Source organism: Triturus cristatus, chromosome 3_2 (assembly GCF_964204655.1).
Source record: "Triturus cristatus chromosome 3_2, aTriCri1.1, whole genome shotgun sequence".
Lineage (NCBI taxonomy): Eukaryota > Metazoa > Chordata > Amphibia > Caudata > Salamandridae > Triturus > Triturus cristatus.
The window spans coordinates 798558295-798575276 of record NC_140584.1 but is presented as its reverse complement, the minus strand read 5'-3'; the positions used below and the strand labels follow the sequence as shown (position 1 = coordinate 798575276).

The 16982-nt window shown below is 46.3% G+C and overlaps 1 protein-coding gene and 1 long non-coding RNA gene across 2 annotated transcripts in view; one reads left to right on the top strand and one right to left on the bottom strand.

The window, feature by feature from the left end:
- PARD3B (par-3 family cell polarity regulator beta) overlaps window positions 1–16982 on the top strand; it is a 2086630-nt gene that overhangs the window by 1054101 nt on the left and 1015547 nt on the right. Inside the window, exon 12 of the mRNA XM_085648929.1 lies at window positions 2666–2848. Coding sequence (XP_085505055.1) covers window positions 2666–2848 — 183 coding nt within the window. The remainder of the gene's footprint in view (window positions 1–2665; window positions 2849–16982) is intronic.
- The window catches only part of LOC146858171 (uncharacterized), a 167419-nt gene that overhangs the window by 111349 nt on the left and 39088 nt on the right, over window positions 1–16982 (bottom strand). The window contains exon 2 of the long non-coding RNA XR_014980002.1: window positions 1607–1718. This is a non-coding gene — a long non-coding RNA (uncharacterized LOC146858171). The remainder of the gene's footprint in view (window positions 1–1606; window positions 1719–16982) is intronic.

Below are 16982 nucleotides of genomic sequence, written 5' to 3'. Positions count from 1 at the left end.
CAAGATGACTTGTTGCTTGTTCGTTGGACTAAAGCAAAAAAAAGAAAACGATGAATGAAATGCTGAACAAATCAAACATTCACCCCCAGTCACAGATCTGGGTTTAATCTATCATGTTCTTGCTCACCACACCACCCTTGTTTGGACCCAGTCATATGCAAATCAGTCTTGACCCTGCTCACCATGGGAACAGTCCAGCCCAGTTCCTCCCTGGACTGGAAACCAGCATCCTGGGACTGGTTTCGGGGTATCACCATGGTGTGGTGGTCAAACAAATGATGAATTAAACCCAGATCTGTGACGGGGGGTGAATGTTTGATTTGTTCCGCATTTCGTCCATCATTTATTAATTTTGATTTTGTCGCCCTAAGTGGGAAGGCTATGCCCAGACGTGGGTCTCGTGCTCACTACACCACTGGATTCAAGCTAGCCTGGCTGATGAAGGGTGATGGATGCCCTGAAACCGGTCCAGGGAGGACCTGGCTTGGCAGTTCGGGCTGCACTGTTCCCATAAGGAACAGGGTCAAGACTTATTGGCATATGGCTGGGTCCAAACTGGGGTGGTGTGGTGAGCAAAAGAATGATGGATTTAACCCAGATCCTTGTGACTTGGGGTGGGGGGAATGTTTGCATTGTCCAGCATTTCTTCCATCAATTGTTTCTTTTGCATATGTCGCCCTAAGTGGGAAGGGTATGCCCAGACGTGGGTTCCATGCTCGCTACACCACTGGATTCAAACTAGCCTGGCTGATGAGGGGTGATGCCCTGAAACTGGTACCAGGAAGCTTGTTTCCGGTCCAGGGAGGACCAGACCTGGCAGGACGGTCTGGACTGTTCCCATTGGAAACAGGGTCAAGACTGATTTACTTATGGGTAGGTCTGAACTGAGATGGTATGGTGAGCAAAAAAAACGATGGATTAAACCTAGATCTGTGACTGCGGGTGAATGTTTGATTTGCTCATGGGACTGAGGCACCAAGATATGGTGATCGCTATCCAGAGGAACAGTTGAAGTTCCTTCTTACTCACAATACTGAGAGTGAGCGGCAGTTCCAGATGGAATGTGAATGAACAGGCAGGAATCTGGGGTGAGAGATGTGATTGACACATTTACTTGTACATAAGGATCCACAAGACTCACGTCTTATTAAATGCATTTCTGTGTGTGCTCTAATGCAAGGTCTCTGTGAGCCATTCAGGGAGAAAGCACAAGGAGGATGGAACGCTGAACAGAACTTGACTCTGGCTGTCTCCAGCCAGGCGTTTTCAGCTCTGAAAGTTGTAGTGCAATGATAGGATAAATGTAAGCTTAGCTGTGATCTTGCTAGTCACACTCTGGGTCTGTGTGCACAAAAAGAGTTTGAGTTAATAAATAGCTATTAGCAAGTCACAACATTAAGACACACAACCCCAGTTTGAGAGCAGCATCTGTAGATAGCCTAGTAACCCTGGAAAATGTAGATTCTGGGGCGCAATCACACAGGAATGTGCAACCTCCACTTGCCACAGCCTGTGTAGATTGCAGTGAACAAATTGTATTGTAGCTCAAACATCTCAAAAAGTACACCTTCGCATTGTTTGAATATAAAATGTCAAACCACTTTACCGTCCTGGACCATTCGACTTGTAGTGTATATGTCTGAAGTGTCAGAGGCCCAGTCAGGCAATCCGCCAACCATAATCCCGCCAGAAAAGATGTTGTTAGTTTTGGGTAAAACCTTGAAAAGAAAGAGAACAGTTTGTGAACTATTATTTATTGTAATATCCACGTGTTCTGCAAATGTAATAGTGCAAATATTGGGAAATCAGTAGAACTTGTCCTGCTGCTCACATCCAGTGAGCACAAATTTGCCATTTTCCGATATTGAAACAAAAAAAGTCTATTTTGTCAGCAAGAATTGTGTAAAGATTGGGTCGGCCAAGCTCTAACACTGTAAAGCCGTACAAAGGTGTTGGCAGCAAATGCATTCACTGCCAGTTTTTTCACTTATTCAGACCTCAGAGTAAAGGCCAGATGCTTAGCAGTCAATAATGGATATCCCCTCCCTGTGCACAACATTGGTTGACATCTTGTAGTTCGAGCACACATCAAGTGTGTGCCATGGCTACAGAATTTTAGACTACAAGTGCAAAACTGCTGAAGAAAGCTCTTGGTATCATTCAGAAGCACAGCAGAGAGCAACCTCACCCTTGCACATGCAGATCGCAAACCTCGATGTCTGCATTCATAGGCCGCTGCAAGACGTTTGAAGAAGGCACCCTGCAGACCAACTACCAGGGTCCTTGCTCCACAGACCAAGCACATCAAAGAGTCACAGAGGTCAGCTCGGGTGCACTGTGGATAATGAACAGCACAATACAGTTTGTGAAAGCCCAGGCAACTGAGTTTGGTAGCACTAGCGAGGTGTGATTTAGAGTAGATTTCTCTGCAACGACCCAAGTGCCTCATAATCCTTAAAAGTAATAGGAAGCTAGTCTAAAAGAGTCCAGTCTCTCCGGGGTCATTGTAAGTGTGACTTTGTGACCTCCTCAAGTGCACTGGAGCTCACTGAGTATTCTACAATCTACCCTTAATACCTATCTAGCAATATTGACTCTTCTGAGGTAAGATTTATTGGATTGTGTACCAGATTTCCATCTAAATTCTCTTACTTCTTTCCTTAAGGATGGTCGCTTGAGGGTGAACGACAAGCTGATGGCAGTGAATGGGGAGTCTCTGCTGGGCAAGTCGAACCACGAAGCCATGGAGACGCTGCGACGGTCCATGTCTATGGAGGGAAACATTCGTGGCATGATCCAGTTAGTTATACTAAGGAAGGTTGATAAACAGGCCGACGGAGATCACAAGGTAACAGCCACATGCAACTAGAATTGCAATTCTGATTTTTAAAGTGATGTCATTTCTACCCACACCTCGCCTAAGGGTGGCTTGCTTCTTTTGGCTTCTCATAGAGGCATGTAAGCAAGGATTCAGGAAGGACACTTTGTTTTGTTTTTGTCCTCACACCCCTGCCCTGTGGTGCGAAGCTAAAAGTCCTCTGCCGGCCAAACAACCATCTGCAGTTTAGCAAACCCTTGCAAATCAGGTTTTTGTTAACCTTGTAGCAGGAAGTTTATTCAGCTGAATTCTGACTTTTGATTGGCATATTAGCTTGCCATTTCCATCATATTACCTGCTCCACACTACACTGCAGTGCTATGCGCTGGTTGCGTTATAAGCGTAACATTCAAGCGAGCTCATGAATACTGAATTACCTGATGTAGTAGTCCATTGACAGGTTGAAAACAGGAAAAATAAATGCTATAATAATGGAGATATGTATTCTTAATTTTATGATGTAATACTTTATCCAGATATCATGCATGTTACTGTGATGCGTCCTTTATTTGAATTTTTCAGCCAATAAGGACATTATCTGAAGCAGGTCAACCAGGGTGTTTTTAAGCAGTCTTGTTTTTATTTTACTAGATTAATGATACTGTAAATTAGCAGGGATTGACACCAGCTTCAAATTAGGTTTTTGTTCTCTGATGAAGAAACGGCCAGGGAGAGTTTATTAACCTTCGGCCAAGGTTTGTGAACAAAAAAAGAGCTTTTCAGGATAACCCGAGCACATACACATAATTTATCAAATATATTAGAAGTAGCATGGGTTAATTCTTGAACTGAAAGCAGACACAAATTCATTCTGGATCAATACGTCATAAGACGGTAGAAACTTCAGCCATATACTCCCTTCTCTATAGAGCTCCCGTCATGAGAAGGCCAATGATTGGCCAGCAGTGCATTCAGAACAGAGAAGGCTGCAAGTGCCCATTGGTTTTCAGATAGAAGGTCAGGGACTGTGTTCGCTTTTGTCTTCAGTCAGGCTCTTGTTCAGGGTCATATGCCTGACCTTCTGGTGCCTGAAAGGCCAAGGATCCCTTGGTCTTTGTCAGGGGAGCACACTAAGTGTCAAGCTGGTGGCTGCTCTTGACTGAGCCCCACCTGATTACACTTTCACCCATACATTAGAAGGTTGGATTTAGTGTTGACCGCAAGGTGGTCCTTTTTACAAAACTTTGGGTGATTGAAAGCAGTGTGGGTCTTGCGAATCTTTTTGCTCGTCTGTTATAATTCTGGTTCATCTTAGAGTTACAGCCCCCTGCCAGAGGTGATGTGTTTTCGCGGTTTGTATTTCACATTTAAAGAGTACCACCTGCATGCAGATGCACTGTGGATGTGTGGGGTGCATGGGGTCTGAGTAAGGTTATGCACCAGTGTAAGGTTACCAGATGGTACCATGTACCAGATGGCTATATGTGATAGTGAGCACATGGTTCCTGTCCTGAGCGTTCTTTTGCCATCCAGTGCATTCTGGGCGATGAAGTCCTCCTTCACTCAGATGACCCAATCAGGGTGTAGTTCTACATACATTTCATGGGTTTTTAGAACGTAATACTGGAGTGACCAAGGGTATTGCCGGGGCCACTTAAATAACTGGATTCTGTGGCTGTAATGTTTTCCACATAATTATGTATTTCTGCACTTAACGCATAACCCACCATCTGCTGCATAATTTGTGGATTTTAAAAATGTTTATAGTTCAGACTGATCAAAAGTTACTAGAAAACCACATGCACGTTGTGCCATACGATGGCAGACCATTTCAAAGATTACCTGGTCACTTTTGTATGTGCTGAGTACTTGAACGCAGACGATAACTATTATTAATAAAGTGATAACTTCTGCCCAAATTCTGTGAAGACATGCTGCATTGGTAAAACATCGAAATAGTACTGCCACTTAATGCCATATATTTTGCCTTTTCCTGTTGCATAATTCTAGTCAACATGCCACATATAATGTTTTACCTCTGACGCATAACGCCAGTGACCCTGGGTATCACTGTTGGGAACGCCTGATATGGTTGGTTCCCTTTGCATAGCCATAGTGTATAACGTCTGTGATGTTCGTCGTGTGGACAAACGTGATAGGTTGTTGTGGTTGTGTGTCACAGCTTCTAACTGGTTGCAGGTAGCCTGTTGATTTTCATTCGTCACTCTGCTAGCTGCAGGTGCACGCACCCCAATAACGCGCCCTTCTCAGGCGAGCGGCGGCGGATTGGTCTCTATTATTGCTGCAGACGGCTTCCCTTGAGAGTGCTAAACTGAAACAATAACTCCACATCCTGAAATATAACCTCTGCCTCGATGGGACGGATGCATCCCGCATATTTGATGCAAATTTCCTCCATTCGGAAATTTATGTGACTATTTTATTTAGTGTTGCCATAACTGTATGAGGCATATTTACAGACTATTGGCATAACTAATATCCGCTGGTGATACAACTGATTAATTCCACCCGAGCATGCTGCAGTCGGAGGAGGCAATATTGTAAATTTAATGAGCGATTTTCTTTATTTATGGCTATCGGTTCTGCATCGCAGGTGCATTTATGCGCGGAGCATGATTGATAAGCACAATAATGTGCCGCCCGCGTGGCCCTCCACCTAGATGGCGCGGATAGGCAGGAGAGAATGGCGCGAGCAGCTGCGGCAGCGCCGACAGGCGCGCGCCTCTGACCGCGGGTGCCCGGTGTCCTCGCGCCGCTGCCTGTGAAGGCATTTCTGCAGTCTATATTTGCTTGGATCACAAGTTCCGCCCTGTCCCCGTGTCTGAGAGGAAATGTACGAGCTTGTGTCAGATGTGTTATCATGTTACCATACCGGGCCAGTGGTTAGTTCCTCGTGTGTTGCCAAAGTCTGTTCAATGGTTTCCTGTCACAGCACACAGTAATCGGACACACCTCCTCGCGCTATGAATATTTGCTAGTTTTAGTCTCTTTCCACTATCTTCCTAGGCGCTGGGGGCTCCCTGCAAGGCACCGCAGAGGACATTGCTCCTAGGAAAGCCTCCAGTTCAAGCAGCTTGCCTACCTACTCTTCATTGGTGTAAATGCCATGGCAGCTACAGAGTTAATTTGAGAAGCTTTTTCGCTATGGCACTGCAGTCTTCCAAAGTCCAGCAATACATATGTAAAACTGTTAGTATATGCAATCTTTTTGTGCAGGCTATTGACCAACCCTTGCATATAGTCTCCAAGCATGTAATTACTTATTAAGTAGGTATCTTACAGAGCCATATTGTAAAAGCACGCATCACTGAGTAATACCGCATGGCAGTGCTGGGTAGCTAACTAGCTTAGGGAGCCAGATTGCTCACACAAGAACCATATATGGCCATGTTGCCAGGTGAGGTAGTGTCCAAAATGTCACTTCACCTGGAGCATCTAACATTCTTTCTATGGCCATGCCTGTAGATTCCTACAGAAGTATTGGTAGATTGAGTGGAACTTCCCATCCACGCCACAAGGCCTCTATTTGGGCGTTCATTTCAGTTGAGCATCATTAGGTCTTAGGGAGTGGTTACAGTGGACCTTCAGTGCTGGACCACTGGCAGGCAAGGAATGTCTTGAGGGCTCCACAACAACAACCACAATCCCTTTGAATAAATTACCCTCTACGGATTATCAGTTGCGGCATTTTTCAAAACCTTATGTTAAAACAGCAGATATACAGAAGACGACCGACAAGAGTTCTAAATCATCCTATGGAGATTTACAAGATTCACTGTAATTTATTGGAACCACTTGCAGTCAGCCCTGGAAGCAGCTCTCCTCTTTTGTTGACCATCCTTGATCCAACTACTTAAGGGCCACTCCAGCCTGTACCGAAGCCTCTGTGTTGGCCAAGTCAATCCACCCTCTCAGGATGTGAGAGGAGAGCTTTTTCTGCTAAAGGGCTAGGCCAGAAAACTGTTGAATGTTTGAAAGACAGTGTTTTATTTCAAATGGGCAATGACCTCAATGTCCATCTCTTTGGACTGAGTATATGGTTAGAGGCGGAGTTAGTCTCCTGCAGCAGAGAAGGGTTACATTGTGTAACTAAAGGTGTAAATACAACATGAACTGGGAAAGAAATGAGAGTTAAAAAAAGCCACGATAGACCTCCCAGAAAAGAGGCAAAAAGAGCTATTGTGCATAAACGAGGACAAAACTGCCCAATACAGTGACTAATGGTGACCCTCCACCCCCACACGCACATAGAACAACACCTTGTGCCATCATTAGGAGGTTCTTGTAGAACTTTAAAGGCCAGTATAAATTCCCAGAATAGAACAAGGAAGTGAACCCTGTCAGACTATTGAAGCAGAGTGCTAGCAAGCTCACCCAAGCTCTGCTATGGACCATGATTTCTGAAAGTGTGACTTTGACCGTATAAACTAAATGAACCGCTGTATAAAATGTAAAAATCCTCATGGGTTATCCAGAAAGGTTGAGAGGTTACCCTCACACCAGGTGCAGAAAAGATCTTGCAGTGGGAAAAGGGTCTGAGCATCACCTTGAATGCTGAATGGCCCTAGCTACATGTAGGCCGGTCACTAGGTTGAGCCATTTAGGCAGCTGATCATCTATTACAGGAATGTACAGGCTTATGGGGGCTGTGTGGTCCCTCGAAGTGTTGTGTGTGGCGTAGAGCCAGAGGCCGCACTTGAGACATAGTCATCTAGATGAGGAGAGGGTGCCTCAACCTCCTCTTGCTAAATGAGACTACCAAGAGGATCCTACCCTCTAAAAAAACTTCCTGTACCTTAGTGGAATTCGAATAGAAGTCGAGTAGATAGGGGTCTTAACATACAGCCACCTCTTCCAGGCCTGTGACTTTGGAACTCTGTAGCAATGGGAAATGAGTAGAATATTGTCTATTGAGGCAAAGAAGTCCATGTCCTCTGCCACCACAGCCACAGACCTCGCAACCTGCCCTAGTGTTCCTTGTATGCTTTGGAGACCTGAGCCCATATTATACGTAGGGTGCACTGCCCCTGTTTGTGCCATGGCAAACCTTTCAAAAGGTGCACCTGGCACAGACTGGGAGAGTGCACCCTATTATCATGATTGTGCTGCCCTGAGACAGCCTCACACTCACACCTGCCCTGGGGACAACACATTCAGTGAAATATGGACCTGCTGCTTACAAGCCGCACCATGTTTCACAGTGCAGATCCAACTGCACATTTTAGAGGGGACAGAGATCTCCCTGCAGGCAGATGCAGTGCGTGACTGCACTCACCTTCAAGGTGTTATCCATAGGACTACTTTTTCACACTCCAGATAGTTGCCTTCAGGGGGCATACTGATAGTGTGCCTCCGAAGGGTCTGTGCACCTCTGGACCCAAGTCCATAATAGGGTGAGGGTGCACAAGCAAAGTGATTCCCTCATTTGCACGGGGCCACAGAAGTATTGGAGAAAGGGGCAGCACATGCGTCTGTAGCCCTTTTTGTAACTCCATAGTGCCTGGGGACACACAAAGCGGGCTCACGCAGCCGTTGTGTCCACAGAGTACTATGCTTAATACATAACTTGGCTGTCTTAACATGTAGGGTGGTTAAAAGTTACACAGATTTCAAGACCTCACAGCTCCTTGAGAATAGAAAAGGCCAGGATACATGTGGAACATGGAGATACTGACTCATCTCACTTACCTTTCATCATTAACCCAGATCCACAATCTAGACAAGACTATACAGCAACAGTCAAACGTGCATATCCAAGGAGACTAGACCAGCAGGTACATGTTTGACCATTTGGCCGTAGGCTTCTGAATGCAGTTGCCCATTGGAGAGTTGGCCAGAGGTTGTTATACACCCTTTTTAGGTCTCGCCTGACCCAGCGCATGCGCTGGTCTGGCAAGACTTATTAAGAGGGCTCCAAAACGTGCTACCAGGCCAGCCTAGAGCTACAGTGCATGTGCGCGGGCGCCGCGATTTCTTTCACTTTGATGTTTGATCGCGATCACTTTCGCGGCCGCTTGGCATAGCCAATAGGTCTTGCTTTTGGGACCTTATAAGTATTTAGTTATGCAACTGTTGCATGGCTAAACACTTATAAGGACCCAAAGGCGAGACCTATTGGCTATGCCAATGCTTGTTCTTATGTGATAAGCAGCTTGTGCTACAATATCATATGTCTACCTCAAGAGCCTGGACACTTCTTAGGAAGTAACTGTCTGCACTTTATAAATCTTACAAATCAAATCAAATCATAGCTCACGCTTAGGTTTCAGAAAAAGATATGCAATTCTGTGCTGCTTAACCTTGAGCCACTGCCTCAACAACCTGTGTCTCATAATGGCAAGAAGAAATCACAAATTTGTTTCTAATTCCAAGAGCAGATAAAGAAGTGAAGCCATACACACTAGTGTGTCTAACCTTGCACTGGTGAACAGTGTGTGGTTGGGTACCAGGTTGGATTATAAGGGATTCAGGAGCGGCCCATGATGCAGAAAGAGAATGAGTAAATTCTGTGAGTTCTCATCCGCTAGATTCTGGGATGATTTAAGGATGAGCCACTCATTGTGATAAATGGTGGAAAGTCTAGCAAGGCTGCCAATAACTTTCTGCCAAGGCAATATTCTCAATTGGAACTATCAGGATGGGTAACTTAAGAAACTAGTATGCATCAGTAGGACGTGGATGTCAATATAGGTGCTCTGAAGGTCTATAGACATAAGGAAATGTCCAGATGGATGGAGATGGAGAGAGTGCACTAAAGGGTCTGTCTGTCGGAATTGGCAGCCATTGCATGGTATTTGGCACTTTTGAGGTGTGAAATGGGTCTGAACAGTTCAGACGGTTTTAGTACAAGAAATACAATCTGGTCACTAATTCTTCCACTGAGATCGAGGTGATGGTCCATTTTTTCAGGAGATCTTGTATATCATACCTCAGAGCACGGTTGTTTGAGGGATTCCAGATTTCCTCCATTCCTTAAGAATTGTATTGGGAAATCCTTACAGAATTAATACATGGTCGAAGGGGACAGTTACATGGGGTCGCGTCCACATCCTGTGATTCTGGGCAAATCACTTGATCTGCCCGTGCCTGAATGTGTAATGTAAATATGGTGCTCGTGTAAAGTGCTCCAATAACTTCGGGTCGAGTTTGCACTATATAAAATATGCAACCAAAAAAAAAGTTTAAAAAATGGGATTTTAATTGGGTCGTATATTTAAAATGCATAAAAAATGTGTAGATAATATGTAGTTTGGGATTACTTTTCTACCCACATTCTGTTGTTTGGGTTCCTGAAGACGGCATTCTTTTAACCACAATAGAACAGAGCCAGATACAGGTGCTATCTTGAGAAATGTACGTAGGTCAGCCGTATTTTAGCCATATCTTAGAAAGCATTCAGCCTGATTTTCTTGAAAATGTGTAGGCAGGTTTACTTAACAAACTCTTATTCCCATTTTTCTCAGGAGTAGACTGAGGGAGTGATAATTATTCTGTTTTTCTGAACAGAAGTTGGTCACAGTAGGTGAGTCTCCACTGACAGCCAAACTAGAGTTTAAGGCCCGAGAGAGCCTACTTCCTTAGAATTTCATACTCCTCCTTAGTTTCTCATAACCCCAAAACGGATGAAAATTGCAGCTTGTTGTTCCTTAAAGAACTATATTCATGAAAATATATTCATCTGGAACCAGCAGACACACAAAAAAAACACTTGAAATCTGTGTATTTTCTGAAACCTGCGTTTTGAAAATAAAAGGCATCAGAACTCTGTACTGTATTAATATTGCCCACAATAGACATGAGAATTTTCAAACTTTGTCAGGTCAGTTTTTATTTCTAATGCAACAAAAGGGGAGCGGTGGGAGGGGAGAGTGAGAGGGTATTTACCTAATAAACTGTAGTACACACTTCCAACTGGTACACAAGCAAAATAGTAAGGTGATAGGGCCTCGTGTGATTGATCCTGCTTAAGGCTAAAGTGACCCCTTTATATGAATGTGGTCATGGACATGTTTTCTCCATGTTATTTTACATAGGAAACTTTAGATACAGCTACAGCCCGAACTGATGAACGGAATTACACCAAATTTTGCAAAAAGGTAGTGCTTGGGTCAGAAAGCGTCCTTTTTTTAAAAATGGTGTAAATCCGTTCAGTAGTTGCTGAGAAATTTAAAAAATAAAAGTTTTGATATATAGGGACACGGTGGATTCGCGAACCCTTCCTGACCACGAGCTTCACTGTGATTGGCTGCCAACACTCCAAACCAGGAAGTGTTGTCAGCCATCTTGTGACTCGGTTGAACCGAGTCACAAGAAAAGAGTAAAATAAAGGTGAAAAAAAAGAAAAAAGGGCAGGATAGAAACACCCTGACCCTCCAGGCCTGCTCAGGGGGTGCACAAGGATCCCCAGGGCCCAAAAAAAACTTACAAAAAAAAATGTCGGCGAAATTCGCGCTGGGGTCGCGAATCCCGCCGAAATGTAAAAAAAAAATTGAAGCACGGGCTCCCGCACTTCATTTAATGGAGGTCCTTGGGTGGGCCAGGTCCCGGGGACATTGCCAAAAATTACATGTGGGGGCCCCCGGGGACCGCCACCTCCCCAGGGCTATGTTCATAATATGCGGGAGGGCATGTGGCCCTCCCGCAGCCCCGGGGCCCGCCACCCCCCGGGGCTTGCTTTAAATAATGTGCGGGAGGGCACTCAGCCCTCCCGCAGCCCTGGGGACCGCCACCGTTGGGGCTTCCTTTAAATAATGTGAGGGATGGCACTTGCCATCCCGCAGTCCCGGGGACCGCCACTCCCCCGGGGCTTGCTTTAAATAATGTGCGGGACCGCCACCCCTGGGGCTTCCTTTTTAATGTGTGGGGGGCCTCGAAGCGACTGCCACCCCCCCCCCCCAGGGCTTTTCTAAATTTTTCACGGAGGGGCACATGGCCCTCCGCCACCCCCGGGGCTTTAAAAAAAACAAAAACCTGAGCTCCCCCACACACCCCGGGGACCGCCACCTCCCCGGGGCACTAATACTGTAAATGGGCCACCCCCTCCCCAGGGTTTCAATCACATTGGGTGGGGGGCCGCGCGGTCCCCCTCCTGGAGCCCTCCTTGGCCCTGGGGACCGCCATCCCCCAGGGACGGCTCCTGCAGTGTCCTGGGGTGCCCACTGCTGTTTGCTATGGGAGGGCGGGAGCCCTGCGGCTCCCTCCCTGAGCAAAGTTGCTTTGGATTTTGGAAGTGAGAGCAGGGAAGCCTGCTCTCTCTTCCAAGATCCAAAGCAGATTGCTTTTCCACACGGGGAGCAGCATGTCAGCAGCTCCCCGTGTGGAAAAGCAATGCCGGCTCCTGCAGGAGGCAGGGAGCTGGCGGGACCGTTGGGGCATTGGGGCTCCCCCCACGGTCCCCAACAGATAGGGCTGGCCCCGGGGGATGGGGTCCCCGGGGCTAGAAGTGACCCAGGAGGGGGACCACGCGGCCCTCCCTCCCCCCAAAAAATAAAAAAATAAAGGCCGGCCCCGGGGGATGGGGTCCCCGGGGCCAATAGAGGCCTCAGGAGGGGGGCCTCGCAGCCCCCCTCCTTAAATAAATACATATATGTGGCCATGCCCCGGGGGATGGGGTCCCCAGGGCCAGAATTGGCCACGGGAGGGGGGCCCACGCAGCCCCCTTCCCGTTTAGATATCTCTTTTTTTTAAAAAAAAAAGGGGTCAGGCCCTCGGTGATGGAGTCCCAAGGGCCAAAAAAAAGAAAAAAGAAGGGGGGGCTGTGAAAAAAAAAAAAAGACCGGCATCGTGCCGGAGGCCCCACCCCCTCCCAGCAACACTCTGCAAACGCGCCCTGTGGCGCGTTTTAAGATGGGGGACTAATTCCCCTTCAATACTGGGGGTCCCTGGGGGCCAACTAGCCCACCAGGTACCTCTAGTATGCGCCAGAGGGCTGCCTTGCAGAGAGGTGGTCTGAGGCCACGCCCCTTTTTACACCTCTCTGCTATGCAGCTCTGTGGCGCTTACTGTAGATTCCTGGTGGGATAGTTGGACCCCAGAGACCCTCAGGACTCAAGGGGATTTAATCCCCCAATTTACAATGCACCAGGGGGCGCGTTTGCATAGTGGTGCAGGGAGGGGGCGTGGCCTGATTTGACAAGTGTGCAAACGCGCCCTGTGGCGCGTTTTCAGTTGGAGGATTAAGTCCCCTTCAATCCCGAGGGTCCTTGGGGGCCAACTAGCCCACCAGGTACCTCCAGTAAGCGCCAGGGAGCTGCGTTGCAGAGTGGTGGTCCAAGGCCGCGCCCCCTTTTTATACAACTCTGCAACGCAGCTCTGTGGCACTTACTGGAGGTAGCTGGTGGGCTAATTGGCCCTCAGGAACCCTCAGGATTCAAGGAGACTTAATCACCCAACTTAAAACTCGCCACAGGGCGCGTTTGCGCACTTGTCACATCAGGCCCCACCCTGCACCACAGTGCAAATGCTCCCTGTGGTGCGTTTTAAGTTGGGGGATTAATTCCCCTTCAATCCTGAGGGTCCCTGGGGGCCAACTAGTCCACCCGGTACCTCTTGTAAAGGTCACAGGGCTGCGTTGCAGAGAGGTGCTCCGAGGCCACGCCCCTTTTTACACCACTCTGCAAATGCGGCTTCTGATTCAGTGAATTTATAAGGTTTTTTAAATGCTAATTTCTAACTATAACGTCCCTGAAACCTATGCTTTTTTCAATGAATATATAAATTATCTACTGGCGGTCGCCAGTAGATAGTTATAGTTAGGACCGTGTTTCCATAGGAAATCCGCAACATTCTATTTTGAATAACTTTGGCGCCGATTGTCGAATCCTCGCGAAATTTTCAAAATAGGTGGGGCGCTCCGCTCCTTCCCTGAAAGTCTCGGGGGGATTCGTCAAGCGGGGGCTGAGAAAAAGGGGGGGTCCCAAAATGCGTTTTCCCCATGCATTTTTCCATAGGACCTTTAGTCCAAGCTACAGCCCGAACGGCTGAACAGAATTACTAGAAATTTGGCAGAGAGGTAGTCCTCAGGTCAGGGATGTGCCTTTTGCAGGTCTGGTGTAAATCTGTTCAGTAGTTCCTGAGAAAATAGCATTTAAATCAATATATATATATCTATAGGCGCGCTCCGAGCGCATACGGCAAGCTTACCGTACGCGCACGCTGCCGAGCGCGATTCTGATTGGTTGTTAGATCTTAGTAAACATTCGAGTCGGTCGAAACCAGGAAGTGTCGGCCGCCATTTTGTCTCTCGCAGTCTGAGGCGGTGAAAAACAAAGGTGGAGAACGTGAAAAGGGGGCAGGGTGGACAATTCCTGACCCCCTAGCCTTTGTCTGGAGGTCCCAGAAGGACCCCCAAGTGCCAAAATTTCTTTACATTTATTTTCGAAAAATCGCGGGGTGCGCGTAGCGTGCGCGTACGGTAGAAACGGAAAAATTCCGCGTCAGATATTACATCACTGATGACATATGTGTCTTTCTGAAAAAAAAATATTTGTAATATATGTATAGCTAGAAATTAATGGAAGAAGACATGGGTAAATAAGTGTCTAAATACAGTGATGTAATATCTGACGTCATCAGCAGAGGATTGCGGTGGCGTGAGTTATAGTTGCCTGCACTAACTATAACGGGGGAATTTCAATGGTTTTTCACGAGTGAAATGTCCAGCTAACTATAACATGTGTGAAACCTATGGTTTTTTAAGTGAATATATATATATATATATATCTCTTGTAGAAATCTTCTCTGAAATTTTCTGTAAATTCCGCTGTATTGTATTAAAAAAAAGAGAAGCACACACAATCATATACATGAATGACACAAAGAGGCAAGGCTCGCAATCCAGACATCATGTTTGAGAATTTTTAACTACTCCTAAGGGTGCCACGCTTGCCTCTCTGGTTTCAGGTGGCACATTTCGCACACTGAGGTCTTGCATCTATACGAGATTTAACCACCCAGATCCTGTCCTAAACAAACCCCTCTTACCTCTCCAGTTGCCTCCTCATTTTCCTCCCTGTCAGTTAAACACTCAAGACTCCCTCGCCATCGCCCGTGTCATTAAGATGACATTCATTATGTGACTCACAGCCAGGATGTATGGATTCTGTTTTCTGTATTCATCTTAGACAGATGATGATTGAGCATCTCTTCTGACGAGTGATGGGACTCAGACCAGAGCAAAATGTTTTTAACATGCTCATAATAAAAGGACTGGGGAAAACTAGGGTGAAATGATGCTTCTCGTGCCATGAATGGTGGTATTGTCACTCTACAACCATAATTTAGCTTCTTTCAAAAACAACCAGAGTACATGGTGACGCTGGATGTAAAAGAAATATTGATGTAATGCATAAGGCTCGATTTTAGCCAAAGATGCCCAATAGTGGGAGACCACAATTGAAGTGGTTGTGGTTTTCTACTGGTCGCTTGGATCTTGTTTAGTTTGAGGCCCCTGTGGTCTGGGCTGCATTGTTCACAGCTCAACACATGCTGGACTTCATGCATTAATCTATGTATTCTCTTTAGTAGTGCCACTAGCCCACCCTCGCTTTCAGTTGGTTGTGCCTCCTGTTTCTTGCTTTCTTTTACACCCTTCACCCCATGGATGACCCATTTCCTGTTTGTTCTAAACCCAGATAGGTTGTTCCTGCGGTGTTTCAGAGCCTATTTTTCCTGGACTGAAAACTTTTCAAAGACCCTGACTTCTTACACTTTATTTTGGTTAATTGTGATGGACCTGCACATTTCTACTATACTTCAATAATAATAGCAGATATTGATGAATATCTCGCTCTGATGCAAATTCATAACGATATTAGATGTTATCAGTGGCACCGAAATGCTTAACTTCAGGCTCATAGAAAAACGAAAAGAGCTTATTGAGAAATATCGCATTTCCCGGTCAAAATATATATTTGATATTTTGATGTATGAGTAATCTAAATCGTTTTGACGAGCTCCTCATAAAGAATACATAATGAATTCTTGATTGAATCAAATTCGTTTTAAGCAGAAATTAATTGTGTAGGATATTCTGTAAGTTCAATTTTAATCCCATTTAGGTCTGAATTGCTTGGGGAAAAAAAGTGGTTTGCGACCTGTTCTTCCACCTTCCCCCTCCCCCATATCCTCTCCCCCTCCTACTGGTGCATCTTGGCATCTTAGGAGGTGAATATCTTCAAACTATCCATTATTTTTTTATTGGGCAGGACACTAATGGAGCCCTGCATGACAGCTCTGTTTTACTAGCTGAATACTTTAATTAGGCTGCTTACTGATCAGTTGTTGGGATATTGATTGTGTCATTTATCAAAGAGTTGGGAAAAAGAGATCTTTTTCTGCGTGTTTGCTGGTTTATTCAGAGCACAGTGATCTGAATAGCACATTCTGCTGCAGCCTTGATTTTCGATTGGGAGCGGATTCTGACAAACGGAGATGATCATACAGCTTTCTTGAGACCCTCTATAGAAGAACTAAAAAAAAAAAGGTGATGCCATACGTTCCGGCTGTGGATAGATGGATGCAGAGTACTTGATTTAACCTCATACCTATCCAACCTAGGGTTCAGATCAGCAGCAGCTGGCACCAATCGGGGGTGGAGAGGCGGCGGCTCAGTGGTGGGGGTTGGGCAGAGGTTAAATTAAATTTTTTTTTTTAATTTACCTGCTTGCCGTGTCCTCTTTGCCGCTCCTCCTGGTTGCGTCTCCCCTCCTCCTGCCGGCGGGAACAGGAAGCAACCTGGAAGCACTCGGTCTCCGCTGAGCCAATCACAACGCTGCAATGCAGCGTTGTGATTCATCTGAGCACCATGGCTCGGCGCTCAGACTGGGCATGGGGGCCTGGGCATGTTCTCCCCCCAGAGAAGAGGGAAAGCGTGCATGGCAGTTATGGTCGACCCGAGAGGGCCGGCCAAACAGTCATTGTGCACCTGGGAGTGGGGCAAAACACTCCACGGCTGCTCTGTAAGCCCCACCCCTCCTAGGAGTCACAAAGCTGCCTCGCAAATAGCAAAAAACGAAAATGATACCAACTGAGTTAATATAATTTTATTTTTTTCTTATACTGCTGGAAAAAAACAGTGGGGCGACGCTCCTCCGCCTTAACGGAGGAGCCGCCACTGGTTCGGATATTTCAGTTGTGGTGGTCA